The sequence below is a fragment of the Lolium rigidum genome, chromosome 5 (genome assembly GCF_022539505.1).
Source record: "Lolium rigidum isolate FL_2022 chromosome 5, APGP_CSIRO_Lrig_0.1, whole genome shotgun sequence".
NCBI classification, from domain to species: domain Eukaryota; kingdom Viridiplantae; phylum Streptophyta; class Magnoliopsida; order Poales; family Poaceae; genus Lolium; species Lolium rigidum.
In genome coordinates, this window is record NC_061512.1 from 2750940 (window position 1) to 2767221 (window position 16282).

Genomic DNA, 16282 nt, shown 5'->3' on the forward strand with positions numbered 1-16282 from the left:
GACGTACTTGACTTCGTATCCGAGGAAGCTCTTGGCGATCTCGTCAACTTCGTACCCGGGTTCCGTTGAGCATTTTCGGCGTTCAACATGCTTTTGAAATTGAAGAAACACATGAAACACATCAGACTTTCTTTTAAGCAAATAGAGCCATGTAAAACGACTGTATGCATCAATAAAACTAACATAGTATTCATGTCCACTAACAGAAACTTGGGCAGGTCCCCATACATCAGAATAGATAATCTCAAGAGGAACTGTAGTAACACGAGTAGACAATGAAAAAGGTAACTGATGACTTTTGCCCTGCTGACAGGCATCACAAACTACAGTTTTATTGACTGACACGGATGGAAGCTCATGACGATGCAAAACATGTTGAACTATAGGAACTGCTGGATGACCTAGGCGGGAGTGCCATTGCTCGCGAGAAACCTTGACACCACTAAAAACTTGCTTGATAGACGACACATCGAGATTATAGAGTCCTCCACGGCAACCCCCTCTAAGAAGAACCCTTCTCGTGACGCGATCCTTAACAAGAAAATACCAAGGGTGAAACTCAAAGAAGACATTATTATCAAGTGCAAACTTTTTAACCGAGAGGAGATTGCGAGTGATAGAAGGAACATGGAAAATATCGCGGAGGTGGAGATTATGAGATAATGAAGGAATAGTGGAATGACCAATATGTGTAATGCGCATACCTGATCCATTGGCGGTTTGGACTTGATCCTTCCCAAGGTAGGGCTCCCTCATGGTGAGCTTGTCAAGATCGTTGGTGAAGTGGTCTGTCGCCGCCGTGTCCGCATACCAAGCCGGATCTATCGGATAGGATGGAGTAGCACCATAGGAGGTGTTGTTGGCAGTAGGAGAGGTAAAAGCCGCCAACTGTCGATCCTTGTAACGCCCATCATTGCCAGCGCCAAGAAAGTTGGGATTATAGCGCTTGAAACAACACGAGGCAACATGTCCAGCCTTGGTGCAAATCTGGCAAATAGGCCGACCACCGCCACCAGAGGAGCCACCACCACCACCATTGCCACGCGACATACTCTCCTGGCCGCGTTGCTGGTTGGAAGACGGAGGTGGTTGCTTGGAATAGGGCGGCGAGGTTGGAGCAGATGGAGGCGGACCACCACGCCCACGGTAGTTGAGGTGAGCCATGTGGACATCCGTTCCAAGATCAGCACGGCGAGCCTCCATGCGTTGTTCGGTATTGAGGAGCTGTGCATATACATCACGGATAGGCATCGGATCAGTGAGAGCCCGAGAGGAGACCAGCTGAACGAGAGCATCATACTGCTCATCCAGGCCGGCGCAGAGATAGCCCGTGAACTCATCAGGACGCAAGGGCTGGCCAATGGAGGCCAACATGTCTGCCTTGGACTGAATCTCATTGAAGAAGACCGAGGCCGTTTTGTTCAGCTTCTTCGCCTTGTGGAGTTCAGCGCGGATTGCCATGGCACGCGCAGTAGACTGAGAGGCAAAGCTGCAGGCCAGGGTTTCCCACGCCTCATGCGATGTAGTCACCATCGTCATCGTCCCGAGGACAGACTCATGAAGAGAACAGACAATGGCTGAAAGAATTGCCTGATCTTGTTGATGCCAGGCCGAAAACAGAGGATTAGGGATGGTTGCAGGATCACCGTCCTCCTTGGCCGCCGGATTCGGCAGTGTCGCGGGCGGGCATGCAAGAGATCCATCCACAAACCCAAAAAGAAGATTGCTTCGGAGTATTGGGACAACCTGTGTCCTCCAGTAGATGTAGTTTTCCGAGGTGAGCCTGACGGTAATCTGGTTCGCCAGGATGATCGGCGACGTCGGAATCACGGAGGTGACAGCGGAGGATCCCGCCATGGTCGACCTGTAAAGGCCGGGAGAGACGGAGCTGTTAGCACCTGAGAACACGCCGGAGGTAGCACCACTGGTGCCGCTCATGAGCGACATCGCGCAGGCGGCGGCGGTGATCGGTGATGGACGGATCGTGCGGAAGCGAAGGCGATCGGCGAAACCAATCTAGGTCAGGAGCCGATCGGCTCTGATACCATGTGAAAGTTAGGGTAACGATGTAGGGGGTATTGCCTTAGCACCATACACGGGCCGGCATATGACATATATATAGGGGTTGAGGTACAGAGACGTATACGGTTGGTTTATATACAACACCATACCGATACGTGTACAATATACAGTTTATCACATGTTTCCTATACGTGCATGCTATATGTTCGACCAAATGCTTATTAGCAATGTTGCAACTACAGATTTGGAGAACATAACCAAATGCATTGGATAACTCAGTTTTATTTTGATTTTGGAGGTTGGTATGGATTATGGTCTCTCTCACTAATATGTATTTTCTGCATCACATCAGTTATTCGTTATCTATAACTCGGTATATATTGATTATCTACTGATGGGGTTTCTGATGGCAAATCATTTGATCCGGTTCATCATCTCCCAACGGTGAAAAATCTGCATGTAATTGAATGCTAGGATCTTCTCCAAGCATATGTGGTTTGTTAGCCTAAATATCAAGTAACACTTGACAAAGAGTTATTCTTTTATAATATTTGGCATGCCGAGCACACAGGTCTTCAATTGATGATTTCATAATATTTGGCTAAAGTTTATCTAAGCTGATCTTTTTATTGTTTTATCTTCCCTGAGTTTATTGATTTATGTTTTTATATTATATTGAAAGGTCCATGAGGGGGCGTACTTTCCAGTTTGGTTATATCATTTCGGAATCATTAGTTGAAATAGTCAGCTGCTAAATCTTATCTGTATATCAATCAGCCAAGGTTGTTCATATGTTTCCACTTTGTTTATCTCATTTTGGCAAACCATTAGCTAAAACAGTAGTTTATTTGTTATCCTAGAAACTTTAGTCTTCTGCAGTACCTACCTATGGTTCGACCTGGCTTTTGTTAACGATAGCTATGTTTCTCTATTGCCACTCTTTGTTGTTCGATTGTTCACTGGTGAGGATCTGATACACACAAATGATCTAGCTCATCAAATAGTAGACCTGCTTCAAATTATACAATTAGGAAACAAAGTATTGTTTGATTAAGCCTGCCTATTTTTTATTAAGACTGAATATCTTGGTGAGCTGTCTTCAAAGACTGCCATGGTGGTGGCCTTGATCATGACAATACCGCCCAGCTTGCCCATCTTGAATGCCAGACTTGATGGGTCTGCTGTATAGAGCAAGTCCTCAGGTTACGCAGTGTAGTCTACAGGCTAGCCAAACAGGATAGCATGGTTTGGAATGGAGTAGAGCCAAACTGGGACACTCCAGAGCGCAACATGTTCATCGGGTTAGCAGGCGAATTTGCTTTAAGTATGAACGCTTTGTTTCTTTCGATCTTTAGTAACTTCTTGAGCAGCTTCACATTTTAATAACCTGAGATTATATTTTGGCCTTTTTCTGTGGAGTCGAGACTTATAGTAAAAAATGCAACTTTTATGAATGCAGAAGTACGAGTGCTCACCCGATATACAGACGAAGGATGTTGTCAGTTAAGGCAAGAAGATATGTAGGCCAACCTGCTGGAAAAATATTTGGACTAATTAGTGAAGCACAGGTGATTTTTTTACAAGTGACATTGTTCATATATGTATATTTTGGTCTGGGTTAGTAAGCATACGGTTTAGTTCCCATATGCGCAATATTACCCAATTCTCTGATGGCTACACTTTCAAAGCCTCAACCACTAGATTTTGTTTGTGAGGATGTCCTTAATTTAGGCAAGGAAATCCTTCTAGAGTTGATGCTTTCAAACAATACAGGCACTATTGTTCCCAGATGAGGTTCTTTTAGATCTGTTTCTCATAGACATCTGACCACTCACTTCTGGCCATTTATTATGATTTTCTCTTAGATTTGTTCATATGTGGTTTAGAATTTCTTTATACTAACAGGGGATGCATATCTGCACCTATAATCTAAATGCAGATTATTCAGATATGGATGTAGACTGTAGGATGCCACTGACTATACACCGTCACCCATTCTGACTGCTTATAGGTTACCATGTTTGACCCTCAATCAATCTTGCACTGTTCATCTTATCAACCTGTCATGAAATTCTTTATTTTCTATCTTATGAACCTGAACGGAACGTTTGCAACTTTTCCATTGAATATTTAGTGTTTATGCCTTGATTATATATAGTATAAACTAGATACCGTTTAGCGTAAGGTAGTTCTCTTAACTTATGTGTACATCTATATAGTTATTTTGCATCTATATATTTATAATGTCATCCCATCGCATGCCATCCGTTGTTGTTGTATCAGCTGATTCTGCTGTTCTGAATGGTGCAGTCTAAATCGCAGTCAGTGTGTTGTTCAGCTAGCCAAAGTACCGGGTTCTCGCAGAATCAAAATCACAATGAAAAGGTAAAATCCAACGGATGTTACCAACGGATGTTATGGTTGACAACATAAAGCTGTAGAGATTTTGAGAGATATGGGCTATCACTGTCTAGCCTCCACTTATTCCTGGTAAGGCCTTGCCAAAGATATCGGTAGAACCACTACATATGTTGAAAAAAGTTGGTTGATGTTTCACTGGCTTAGTTTTTTTCCAATCTGTCAATATGGTCAGGCGCTATCTATTCAAATAGTTTGCATTACTTTCAGAATTAAATTGGTGAACTTCTGACCCATGGTATTGGTCACAGCCAATCATTTATTTAATAGAAAATCAAAGATTTCCAAATTTCTGACCATGCGTAAATATATCTTTGTTTCATGTAGAGTTGATACTACAATATGGATGTCACTTGGCTTCCTCGATATCCACAAGTTCTTTGAAAGATGGTGCATCTACATGCCATATTGTCTTACACCGTATTTGGTTCAGGCTTACACTTAATTCACTTGGATTTTCCTGGCAAGGTGGTACCTGCAGATGTAGTCATATTTAACTCGAGCATAGTTTTCCTTAGCTCAGCTGAGAGAAGGGCAAGTTGTAGCATATATACTACTAAGCTTATATGTTGTAAAATAGTTGCAAGCAAGTCATTCTTCATTATATCAATACATCAGATTTGCACAACACTCACGAAAACCAGTCTATGTGTTATTGCCCATCTTTGCAACCCTGAAACACCAACTCAGAAAACTCTCTTTCTATGTTAAACACTCCTTGCTTAATCTAACAAAGACAGAGAGGCCTCTAACAGGAATCAGTACCGCCCGCCGCGCTGAAGCTTCCTAGTAGCTTTGAGATAGACAACACAATTCATCCCAATTATATTTAGCTCACGGCGCATGTATCAATTAGGCAAACCATATTATCTTCAAAGTAAATCATGTATATAAATCGGTGGAGATGGACTTAAGGGAGCATGGCGGGACTAGGCAAACCATATTATCTTCAAAGTAAATCATGTATATAAATCGGTGGAGATGGACTTAAGGGAGCATGGCGGGACTAAAATCGACTGTATCAGGTTTTTTTGACGGAAAAGCGAGCTAGCCCAAAAAAAACAAACAGAAAATAATAAAAGAAACCCTTTTAATAAAAAAAAGGAGAGGCAACTAACCGACCAAGCCAAGCCCAGCCCAGCCGGAGGCCACCTTTTCCAGCCCAGCCAAAAGAGACCTGCCACCCTTTTTCCGGCCAAATCCACACCCCGCCGCCGGCTTATTTGCAGAAACCCCCCTTCCTTTTTCTTTCGCCACTCGGTCCTCCCACCTCTCATCTCTCTCCCTTCATTCTCTGGCCCCGAGCCCCGTCCTCTCTGCCTCGCTCCTGCACGGAGACCGCCGCCGCGCCCTCCGTCGAGCCGCACGCGACCTCGTCGCGCCTCTGTTCCCCTTCCTCTTCGTCCCCGACGCTGCACGCCTCCACCGTCCCGCGCGGCCTCTTGTGCAGCTTTCCCTGGCCACACGCCGCCCGTCATCGATGTCCTGCTCCGGCCAGCGCTCGCCGAGCAGGCCGAAAGCTCGCGGTTCCTTCCGGAATGGAGGCACGCTTCCCTGCCGCTGGTGGACGGAACGCCAGAAATCGTATAAACTGAACCGATACGGTGGCATTTGCCCGTATTATGTTGTTTGGTGGGAGGACAAAACAGTTCAGGAAAAAGTTGGACAAATTTTTTGACAGAAACCATAGCTCCTTTATTATTAGGTATAGATATAGATAGATGAAGACCCTACGAGGATTGCTAGCTTTGTACAGCCAGCTCGAGCATTTTTTCTTGGGAAAATCTAACGGAAAGCGCCGCACGCGCTGTGTCTCGTGCGACGGTTGCTTTGTGATTCGTGTCGCTGCATCTATAGGGAGCGAGCGCAATCTCTTCTCATCATTCCGCGCGGCGCGTGGTCAACCGATCTATCTCCACCCCCACCTTATCCGCCCGCATTTTTCCCCTTCACTTCCTCCGCCCACATTTGCCATGACCAGCTTCTCTCTCGTCTCGAGCTCTCTCTCTCTCATGGAAAGATGCAGCACCGTGTCGGGATGCTCAGGCCGTCGGTCTTGGTCTGGTGAACTGCATCACGCGACGAGGTCGCGGTCGCCGGCGCTGGTCGCGCACGTCGCCGAGATCTGAGGTCGCGGTCGCCGGCGCTGGTCGCGCACGCCACCGAACTGCGATGTCGTGGCCGGCGGTGCTGGTTGTGGCCGCCGCCGATCTGCGAGGTGCGGACCGCCACCGCACTGTGAGGGATTCGAGCACCCAATTGGCTCATCAGGCTGGTCGCAGATGCTCCCGGTCGGCGATGTCGCGGCTGCCGGCGCTCGTCGGGCCGGTCGCGTTCGTCGAGGATAAGAAAGGGCACATCCTGAAGGACAGGCCGGCCGCCGCATAGATTCCACTCCATTGTGGGCAGGGCTAGCTGCGGGCGCTGCCACTCCTCACAAGTCCACGACCGCCGCTGACGAGCACAAGTAGGGGTTCGAGAGAATAGGACCGTCGAGGTCACCGGTGACGTCCGTGTCAACATCCGGATTTTTAAGTCCAGATGCCTATTATGTCATACATCGCAATCCCAGGAAGATTGTTTTTGTGAGACATAATAAGTTCATATCACAGCACATCATTCATTACAACATCATAATAGTCTTACAACAAAAAGGATCACATGATCCAGTCTCATTACAACACTTGATCTAAGGATCAATACATAACACATAGCGGGAGTACGTAGTAGAGTCCATCTATTCCACAGACAACGCTTGACGTCAGGAGACGATCCTAGTTGTCATAGACGTCCTGCTGTCCGTCATCCTGATACTGCTGCTCTTCTTCATAGTCTGGCCATTTGAATAGCCAGGGACACAGCCGTGAGTACTTTCAAGTACTCACAAACTAATACTAGTGTAAGTACTAACATTTTTAGTGAGAGGGTTCTGCTCTAGGTTCATTTGCATAAAGCCAGTTTTATTTCATAAGCATTTAGTAAACAAAGACTCTTCATTTGACTAACTTAACTCAAGTGGGAACATTAGTGTCATTCCCACAACTCTGTTGTGATCAAGTCAAAAATCACCTTTCAAATTCAAGTCACAAATCACCAGTCATATTTGGAAAAGTTCTGATGACGGAACAATATGGCCTTTCCAACTGTCCATGACCGCGGACGCAGCAATTCGAATAGGTTTACACTCTGAAGAGGTTGCACACTTGTGCCACAACATTTGATACATCCGCCAGGGATAACCCTGAATAATCATAACTGAGTATGCGGATCATTAACCATTAACCTTTCACTTACACATCCTAGTATAGGCACCTCCCCCATGAGTTTGGCCTCCCAGTGATAACCAACTGCTATTCTGGGAACTGCACAGGGCTTGGGTAAGACATTCAACTCTTTTCACGTCATTTCACTTTCAATGAAGGCAGCCTTGGCATAACCTCTATGACGCTTGTTCAGAGGGAACCCATACTAAGACACATAAATTTCCAGCTAAAGCCTTACCCATAATCAGGTATTGTGGGGGTACTCAAGAATTGGAATGGTATCGCATCCGAACCCAATCATCAGTTTTTATCAAAATCACCATTTCATTAAAGTCACATTCACCTTTAAAATCTTTCAATAGAATGACTCATCATTCCAAGGTTTTCAACTCCAAAAGTTTCACAAGTTCCCAGCTAGAGTAGTCACTTTTAGTTTAGCACTAGCAACTAGTCATGAGGGGTGCTAACTAGCTTGTAGCTCTCTAGGCTAACTTTGATGTTCTTGCACTACTCCTTATCTAGACCCAAGTTAACTATAAAAGTAAGACTTGAGAATCAAAGTAAAAGCTTTGAGAGATAAAAACCGGGACTTGTAAAGTAAAACACAAAGTAGTATGGTATTAGTGCCTTGCTCAAGTTGAGCTTGCACTTGGGTAACTTGCAAGAGTATAGCTTGCCTTGATTGGTACAGTGATCAAAGCTTTCTTCTTCTTCTTGGTAGAATACCTCTTCCTCCTGGTAGTCCTCAGTACTAGCGTCTATAAACCGATACGAGGTATACAATTACCACACAAGCTTAATTACTAGACTTAACACACAAATGGGTCACACAAGCCATCATATCATCACAACATTAATCACAAGGGGGTTGGCTTTGTGTTTAAGAAAAATTGTAAGAGAAATAATTTCCTCTCATTGAATCTTATTAAGATTTAATTTCCTCAAATAATAAGTGTGGGATCATGTTGACAAAGGTCAACAATTCACCTTTAGCATTTGAGAAAAAAGATTTGAATGAGGTACTAAACCTCATGCAATTTAAACACTACTATTGCAACAATTTAATATCTCTAAGTAATCCACTATGAGGTGCTATAGACCAAAGTCATTACCTCCTATTGAATTACTTAGGACCATGATTTAAATGAGAGGGAACCTCTCATACTATTTAACAACTAAGTTTGGGCAATTTAAATGGACTAGAAATGGCCACATAGCCATTATTTTGCTCTAGCCCATGATCATGCAAACAACTATGTGATCTTTTTACATATTCATGTAGAGTATGTGAATTGTGATTTATGAGAGTTGGAATCAACTCAAAATCACCTATGGTTGATTTTTAATAAAAGTTTGAATTTGAAAAAGGTACTGGCTTGTTCTTTTTGCTACATTAATTCTACAATAGATCTAGGGTTGAAACCAGTGTAGTTGGTTAGAGCTTTTCACAAGCTTTCCAACAATAACAAATTCATAAAATTTGGCCCAATGGATCTTCCTAAATTTAAATTTTAAAAAGGAACCAGTATTGAAATTAACCTAAACTGCTAAATTCAAATTCAAATGGCTGGGCCTGCGCGGGAAAACTAACTGGGCCTGAGGGAGAAAAGCAAACGGGCCGGCCCAACTGTGCTTCTCGCGCAGCAGGCCATCTGACCATGGGGTCCACCCGTCAGCGACGTGTAAACCCCGAATCGGTATGGACTAACGAGAGGCGCACGATTAGAACTGGATCGGACGGCTGGCGTGCGTCATCGTCGACGACGAGCGCAGCTCACTGGCGCCGCGAGGGTTGGGGTTCGGAGGCTCACCAGAGCTCCGGCAATCGTCGGCGAGGGTGCGCAGCGACGTTGTGGACGACGGCGATCCTCCTGGTACAAGTGGCGGCTCCAGGGGCGGCGCCAATCTTCTTCTTCTTCTGCGGCGGCTCCACGGACTACGGTGATCAAATTGGCTAGCTATGGATCAAATTGAGAGGAGGGAGAGCTCGAGGAGGGTCAGAGACAAGAGGAGAGGCGAGTGGTGTGAAGATTTGAGGCGCGGGAGGCCTCTATTTATAGTTGCGAGGGGGTCTGCGGCTCGGTGGATGAGGTCGACCATGGCGACGAGGCTACAGGGGCGGCATGGCTCGGGAGATGACGCAGGGGCGTTGGCGACGTCATGGAGATCACGACAGGCTTGACGGCGGTGAAAACGAGGCAGTGCCGCGCTCTGGAGGTTGACGGGAGCTTGCAGTATGGCGGCGAAAGTCGTCGACGATGGCATCGTCTGCAGAGCTCGCGCGGGCAGGTGAGTGTGTCTGGGAGTCTCCTGGAGTCGTGGCGATGCTACTGGCGCGAGGAGAGGGTGAAGGGAGGACGGGAGTGACGAGGCGCGTCGACGCTCTGGTGCGTCCAGGGACGTCAGCGTGCACGCCCTGGCGCGTCCTGGGCGTACTGGGTGCATCGTGTTCCGGCGTTGCAGTGCGTCTACTGGCCAAGGGCTGGCACGAGCCTGACGAGGGGAGTGTGAGGGAGGTGGCTGACTTGGTGGTGCACGGTAGAAGTGACCAGAGAGGAGAGTGGCATGGTGAAGTGGCAAAGTACACGGCATGGTCAAAATGTGGATGATCTCATGCTCCAAACCGTGTCTCTGGTGCTTGGCATGATGCAAGGGGTACAGGAGAGGACTAATGGTGACATAGGGTTGAGGGTTAGTGCCAAAACCTGCTGGATAAAAGGGTGCACAGGGTTGGCAGACTTGTGCATGCCAGGTGCTCGACCAAATGGCCGCAAGAGATTAAATTTTAATTTTGCAAAGATTTTTGGTGGAGTTGATTCTAATATCATTTGGCACACAATGGTGGTGGTGGTGTGCAAAATTGAGTTGATTTGTGAAAAACCAAAAGTGACATAATCTAGAATTTGTTTTGGTGTTGCTACTTTGCTTGATGATATTTTGAAATCTAGAAAGAATTTGCAGGGGTGGTCTTTACCAAAGTTGTTCATCTTGATGAGATCTTGGATGAGGTGCAAAGAGTTGGGAGGTTTTAGTTTAGAAAACTCTTAATCCAGGGGCTCAAAGTGGGTACCCTGATGTGAAAGTCAAAAATGACCATTATCACATGTGAGTAAGTTTTGAATTTTCCTTTGATTTGATTTTGGTTTCTTTGATGCAAAAGGGATTCTTTTGAGTTTAGATGAGTTTCCAAACCATTGGCACAAGGTTATATGGCCTAGGTTAAAGATTTTCAAAAATGACCATATGCCCATATGTGAGGGTTTTTGCAATTTCTCTTTTTCTTCTTTTCTTCCCTTTTTGATCTCAAAGGATCATACTCTAGGGTTTTAGCATCATTGATAAGCACACAAACAATCATCATGGAAATGTCACATAATAATGCATGAACACTATGCATAGCACCATATTCAAATAAAAGTTTTTGTTAGTTCTAAATTTTGAATGTTGGAAACCATTTTTCTTATTGATTTGAAATTTGGGATGTTATAGTCCGCATGGAGGTGTGAGCGAGGAGGAGATCGCCGCCGACCCGCGCATGGAGATGGCTCGTGATGTTCACCGTCTAGCTCGACTCATGAAGATGAGGTCGCCGCCACCTAGGGCATGGATTCCTACTCGCGGCTTGACGGGTTCATCATCTGCAAATCCAAGTCGGGTGGCCAGTCCTACTTTTCAATCAAAAAATTTGAGTTTTTCTGGGCATGTATGCGTCGTCTCCAATTTAGAGACGAAATGGATTTGGCAACTATAAATCCAACTCCATCAATTTAGCAAGTGCAAAATTAACCTGGCAGTCATGTATTCTCAATTCGGCAGCGAGGTAAAGTTAACCTGGCAATTTGGTACTACTTTAGCTTGCAACCAAATGTAATTAACCTTAGAATTATGCACCTTAAATTTGGCAGCTAGGTAAAATTAACCGGGCATTTTGCTGGAACCAAATATAATTAACTTTCTGATTAAATTTTGCAATTAGGTAATACTAATCTGGCAATTAGGAACTAGTTTGGCTGGCAGCCAAATCTACTTAACCTGATAATCATGCATTACAAAATTGGCAGCTATGTAAAAGTGACCTGGCAATTATTCACTAATTAACTAATGGATTGTCTTATTAAAATATGATAAGCAAGTGTAATTTATTTGGCAGCTATCTTTTAGGCAAGCTGGCAAGTGATTGTCCCCTAATTAGCTTCACTATGGAAATGATTACATGTAAAATAAATATAAGTGCAGTAATTTATCATAGACATGTGAAATATTAAGTACGAACTAGTGTAGCACTTTAAGCAGTTTATATAGCATATTTTATTTTAGCAACGGATAGCCACCGCGTGCCAGATTGCCGTGCATGTGCTGACTTCTGCGCTTGCCACTATAGTCCTTGGAAAAGCTACGCGATTCGTGGCTTTGCTCAGGCAGTGGGACCAGGGTTGGCATCCGCCGCACGGATCGTCAAGTATGCGGCGCCGCTAGGTAGCACCGTCCTTTTTTCTTTCACCGAAGGTGACACGTGGTAGCAATATTAGTTCACATCTGACAATCCGAAGCATCCATTTAGGTCGTTGCACTATTGCATCGCAAATCCAAACAATCACAAATAATTTTCCATAATGAGTGTGGGATACGTGATACATTTATCTTGCGAGAGAGGACACAGTGAGGCATACTCAACTGCCAGTGCGGTTACACACAGATAATCTGAATAACAAAATATTTGACAATATAATAGAGCAATAAGTTCTTCATCAGCTTTATTAATGTAGCAGCATCTTTGTATGAGCAACCCCATGTAGTTCGAGCAACCCCATGTAGTTCTTGCTTAATGTACGTATGTGCTCCTGAACCATTTCCGCCAAGTAACAACGGAAATGACATACAACCTGTCATATAGCTCGTCGAGTAGCCCAAAATAATCGTACCTCCACCTCTTCATGAAGAGAAGCCCACAAAATATCAGCCAAATGCCCGCCACAAAACCGACGATTGATCCTAGAAGGAAATCCATTTGAAACAAACCATTTTCAGACCATCTTGCTGAATCTTTGCTAGTTGGTGGATCTCTACGAGGACCAGAACATTCCCTTGGAACTGGATATCCACAAAGACCTGGATTACCAATGTACATAGAAGCTGGATCATCTGTCTTCAGGATGTCTAGTTGATGTCCTGAGGGTATTCTTCCCGAAAGATTATTATATGACAAGTTTAAATAGCTCAAGTATGTCAAATTTGTTAAGCCCTGAGGAATTTCACCACCAAGTCTGTTCTTTGAGAGGTCAAAAGACTCCAGCGATCGAAGGTTGCCAATCTTATATGGGATATTTCCGCTCAACAAGTTTGAAGATAAATTCAAATTTATGAGACCAGAGAGGGAGCTCAGTTCCTCTGGGATTTCTCCAGATAAACTGTTGCAAGATAAGTCAATGCTCATCAAATATATAACATTCTTCCTATACTCAAGTACTTGCCCTTTTATTACCACCGACAAGCTATCATCGGAGGGTCCCATATAAGCTGAATGGTGCTCGTCCCAAAAATATTCCTCAAAAGGATTCTCATTGAAAGGAGTCGTAGTGCCGGTCAAAACTTTTAACTTTTCTAGATACTGTGGTATGTCCCCAGAAAAATTATTGTTGGATAGATCCAGAATAGAGAGAACACCAAGTTCCATTATTTGATTTGGAATGTGACCAGAAAATTTGTTCGATCTTAATCGTAGCATAACCAAATGAGGCATGGATTCACTAATCCATGTAGGTAGCTGTCCAGTAAATTTGTTTTGAGCCAGACTGAGGAAAACAAGACTTGGACATTGTCGTAGCAATAACGGAAATCCACTTGAAAGACTGTTGTTGCTTAGTAGGACAGTTTTCAAACTTAAATAACCCACTGAATTGACTCTTGAAGGGTTGTTGATAGATGAGTTCTGATTTTTCAGATCTTTTCCGCCACAATCAGGAATCTCCCCTGAAAGTAGATTGTTTGAAAGATCTAAGATCCGCAATCTTCTCAATCGACAAATTGACGATGGAATAGTTCCGGTTATAGAATTGGAAAAAAGAACTAAAACTTCCAGATCCGGTGTTTGGAAACTTGGCGCGAACCCACTAAAAGAGTTTCTTGACATATCCAATAACTCAAGCTTTCTTGGTAACTTGGGTATCAAACCAGTCAGTTGGTTTGAATGCATTGAAATTCCAATCACTGACATGAACTCAAGACTGGGTGGTAACTCGCCGCTAAGTTGGTTCAAGGAGATTGCCAAAATTATAGCATCAGAAAAGGTAGTCCAAAACCAATCTGGGATCTTGCCAACTAGACCTGTGTTTGAAATGTCAAGCCAACCAATGCTCTTGTGCCATCGAAGCCACTTAGGAAACTGGGGACCCAAATGACAAGATGTAAACCACGCTAAATGCAAGTTGAATGGAGGTACCCAGCGTGAGTCAATAATGAGCTCCAAATTATTATATGATAAGTCAATGGACTTTAAATTCATCAAACCAATAAAATGATTTTCTGATATCACACCAGCAAATTCATTTTTTCCAAGGTATAATTCAGTCAAATTTGCAAGCCTTCCAATCTCCACAGGCACTGAACCACTCAACTGGTTGTCACTGACATCAAGCTTTCTTAAGCTAGTTAGGTTTGACACAAAATTTAATGTCGTGCCAGTGATGTTGTTATATGCCAGAGTCAGCTCTTGTAAATTCCTCCAAGAACAGTTGGGGATCTTTTGTATTACCTCTGAAATATCGACACTAATGTTGCTGTAGTCGAGATATAGAGACCTCAGATTACACAAATTTTGTAGTGTCCCTGGTATAATCCTCTTGATGTTGTTACCTGATAGGTCGAAGGTCTCTAACAAGGTCAAGTTTCCTACCTCGTCAGGAAATGTGCCTGATAATCCACAACCCCCTAACTTTAGGCTCCTGAGGCTAGTTGCATCCCAGAACCACTGGGGTGCAACCGGACTGTCAAAAGGATTAGAATCGAGGTTAAGCTCCTCAAGAACTGTGAGGTTGTGGTGCAAAAGTGATGATGGAGCACAAAGTTTACAGTAACGGAGATTCAGTACAACCAAATTGGGAAGGGCGTTGACTTTATGGACCCAATCACTGACTCCGGTGAGGTTGATTAAGGCCAAGTTAAGGTACTCTAGCGAGCGGAGACGTGGTAACCAAGATATATCCTTTGAGTATAGATGAGTGGACTGTATGTCAAGGACTAGCAGTTTGGAGAGGTTGCCTAGCTGAGGGGGGACTTTACCATAGAAACCCATGTAGGAGAGGTTGAGATACGTCAAACTCTGCAGAGAACCCAGAAATCCCGGCATGGCCATTGCATCTCCGAGAAGTAAATTCCCGCCCAGGTCTAGATACCTGAGACTACCTCGGAGAGCAAGCAAAGAAGAAGATACCTGTCCGCGCAGCGAATGCTGTCCAATGGCACCAATGAACACACCCTCTGGTGGACGACGGTCGCCGAGGTCGAGTTTGACGACGTGGCCTGTCCGGCGGCTGCAGGTGACGCCGCTCCACCGGCAGCAGTCGTGGTGTCCTTGCTGCCACGAGACGAGGAGATGTCTCGGGTCGCTCGTGATGGCGTCCTTGAAGGAGAGCAGCGCGACCCTGTCAGCAGGGAAGCAGGTCCCGTTGGATATGTCCCTTGCGCTGTCGACAGAGGGGACGACTGCAGCATGTAGGATGATTAGGAAGAGGAAGCTCGCTGCAGCCATGGCGTTGTGGTGGGCTAGTAGGCTTGTGTGCGCAGGTATGGACGGGCTGCCGAACGAACACATGACGGAATGTGAGTTCGCACCGAGTGATGAACTGTCGAAGGAGAAAGGTACGGGCTACTACATATTTGGATGGATCACACACATAAGTTGGGCCAACGTGCCTATCACTCTCTTGTTGACTGGAAAAGACGTTGATGTAGCTGGTATTATAAGGAGATGCCGTGATCGCCGAAGGCCTCTAATTCGTAAGCATGCGAAAATAGGAAAGAGCTCGGAAATGCAGTATGATAGAATGACGTCACTAGTAGAAAATGGGGCAAGGGATCATTTGCACCGGTTTGGGGCTCAGGCGGGCGAGGAGCTCTGGCACCGGTTTGGGAGGGGCTTTAGTACCGGTTCGTGTTAGGAACCGGTACGAAAGGTTTTCGTCCAAAATTCAGACGCGCGGTGGGGCCAGGGCTGGACCTTTCGTACCGATTCGTAACACGAACCGGTACCAAAGGGTGCCACCATATCATCACATCGCGAGCCCGTCCCTGGCTCTTCTTCATCTCATTTTTCTCTTCTTGCTCTCACACTCTAAATTTTTTTGCACCTCTCACACTCCAACAAATCTCTATTTTTTCTCCACCATTTTAACAAGATTAAGGGCATACATCTATCCAAGGGTTAGCAATATCATCATTCCTTCCGGCGTTTCTAATTTAGCTCATTTCTTTGGTAGTTTTAACTCGTACTATTTTTCTAGTGCTAGCAAGGTGTTCGATGAAATGCCTAAGTTAGGGATTTTATTTTATTTTATATGCAATTTGAGCTGAAATTAGGGTAT

General features: G+C 44.8%; 1 protein-coding gene across 1 annotated transcript; it reads right to left on the reverse strand.

Moving 5' to 3' along the window:
- Positions 1-12508: 12508 nt before the first annotated feature.
- LOC124652142 (receptor-like protein EIX2) lies at positions 12509-15520 on the reverse strand. The gene has a single exon (XM_047191169.1). The coding sequence runs from the start codon at positions 15511-15513 to the stop codon at positions 12526-12528; it is 2988 nt and encodes a 995-aa protein (XP_047047125.1). The 5' UTR covers positions 15514-15520; the 3' UTR covers positions 12509-12525.
- Positions 15521-16282: the final 762 nt, after the last annotated feature.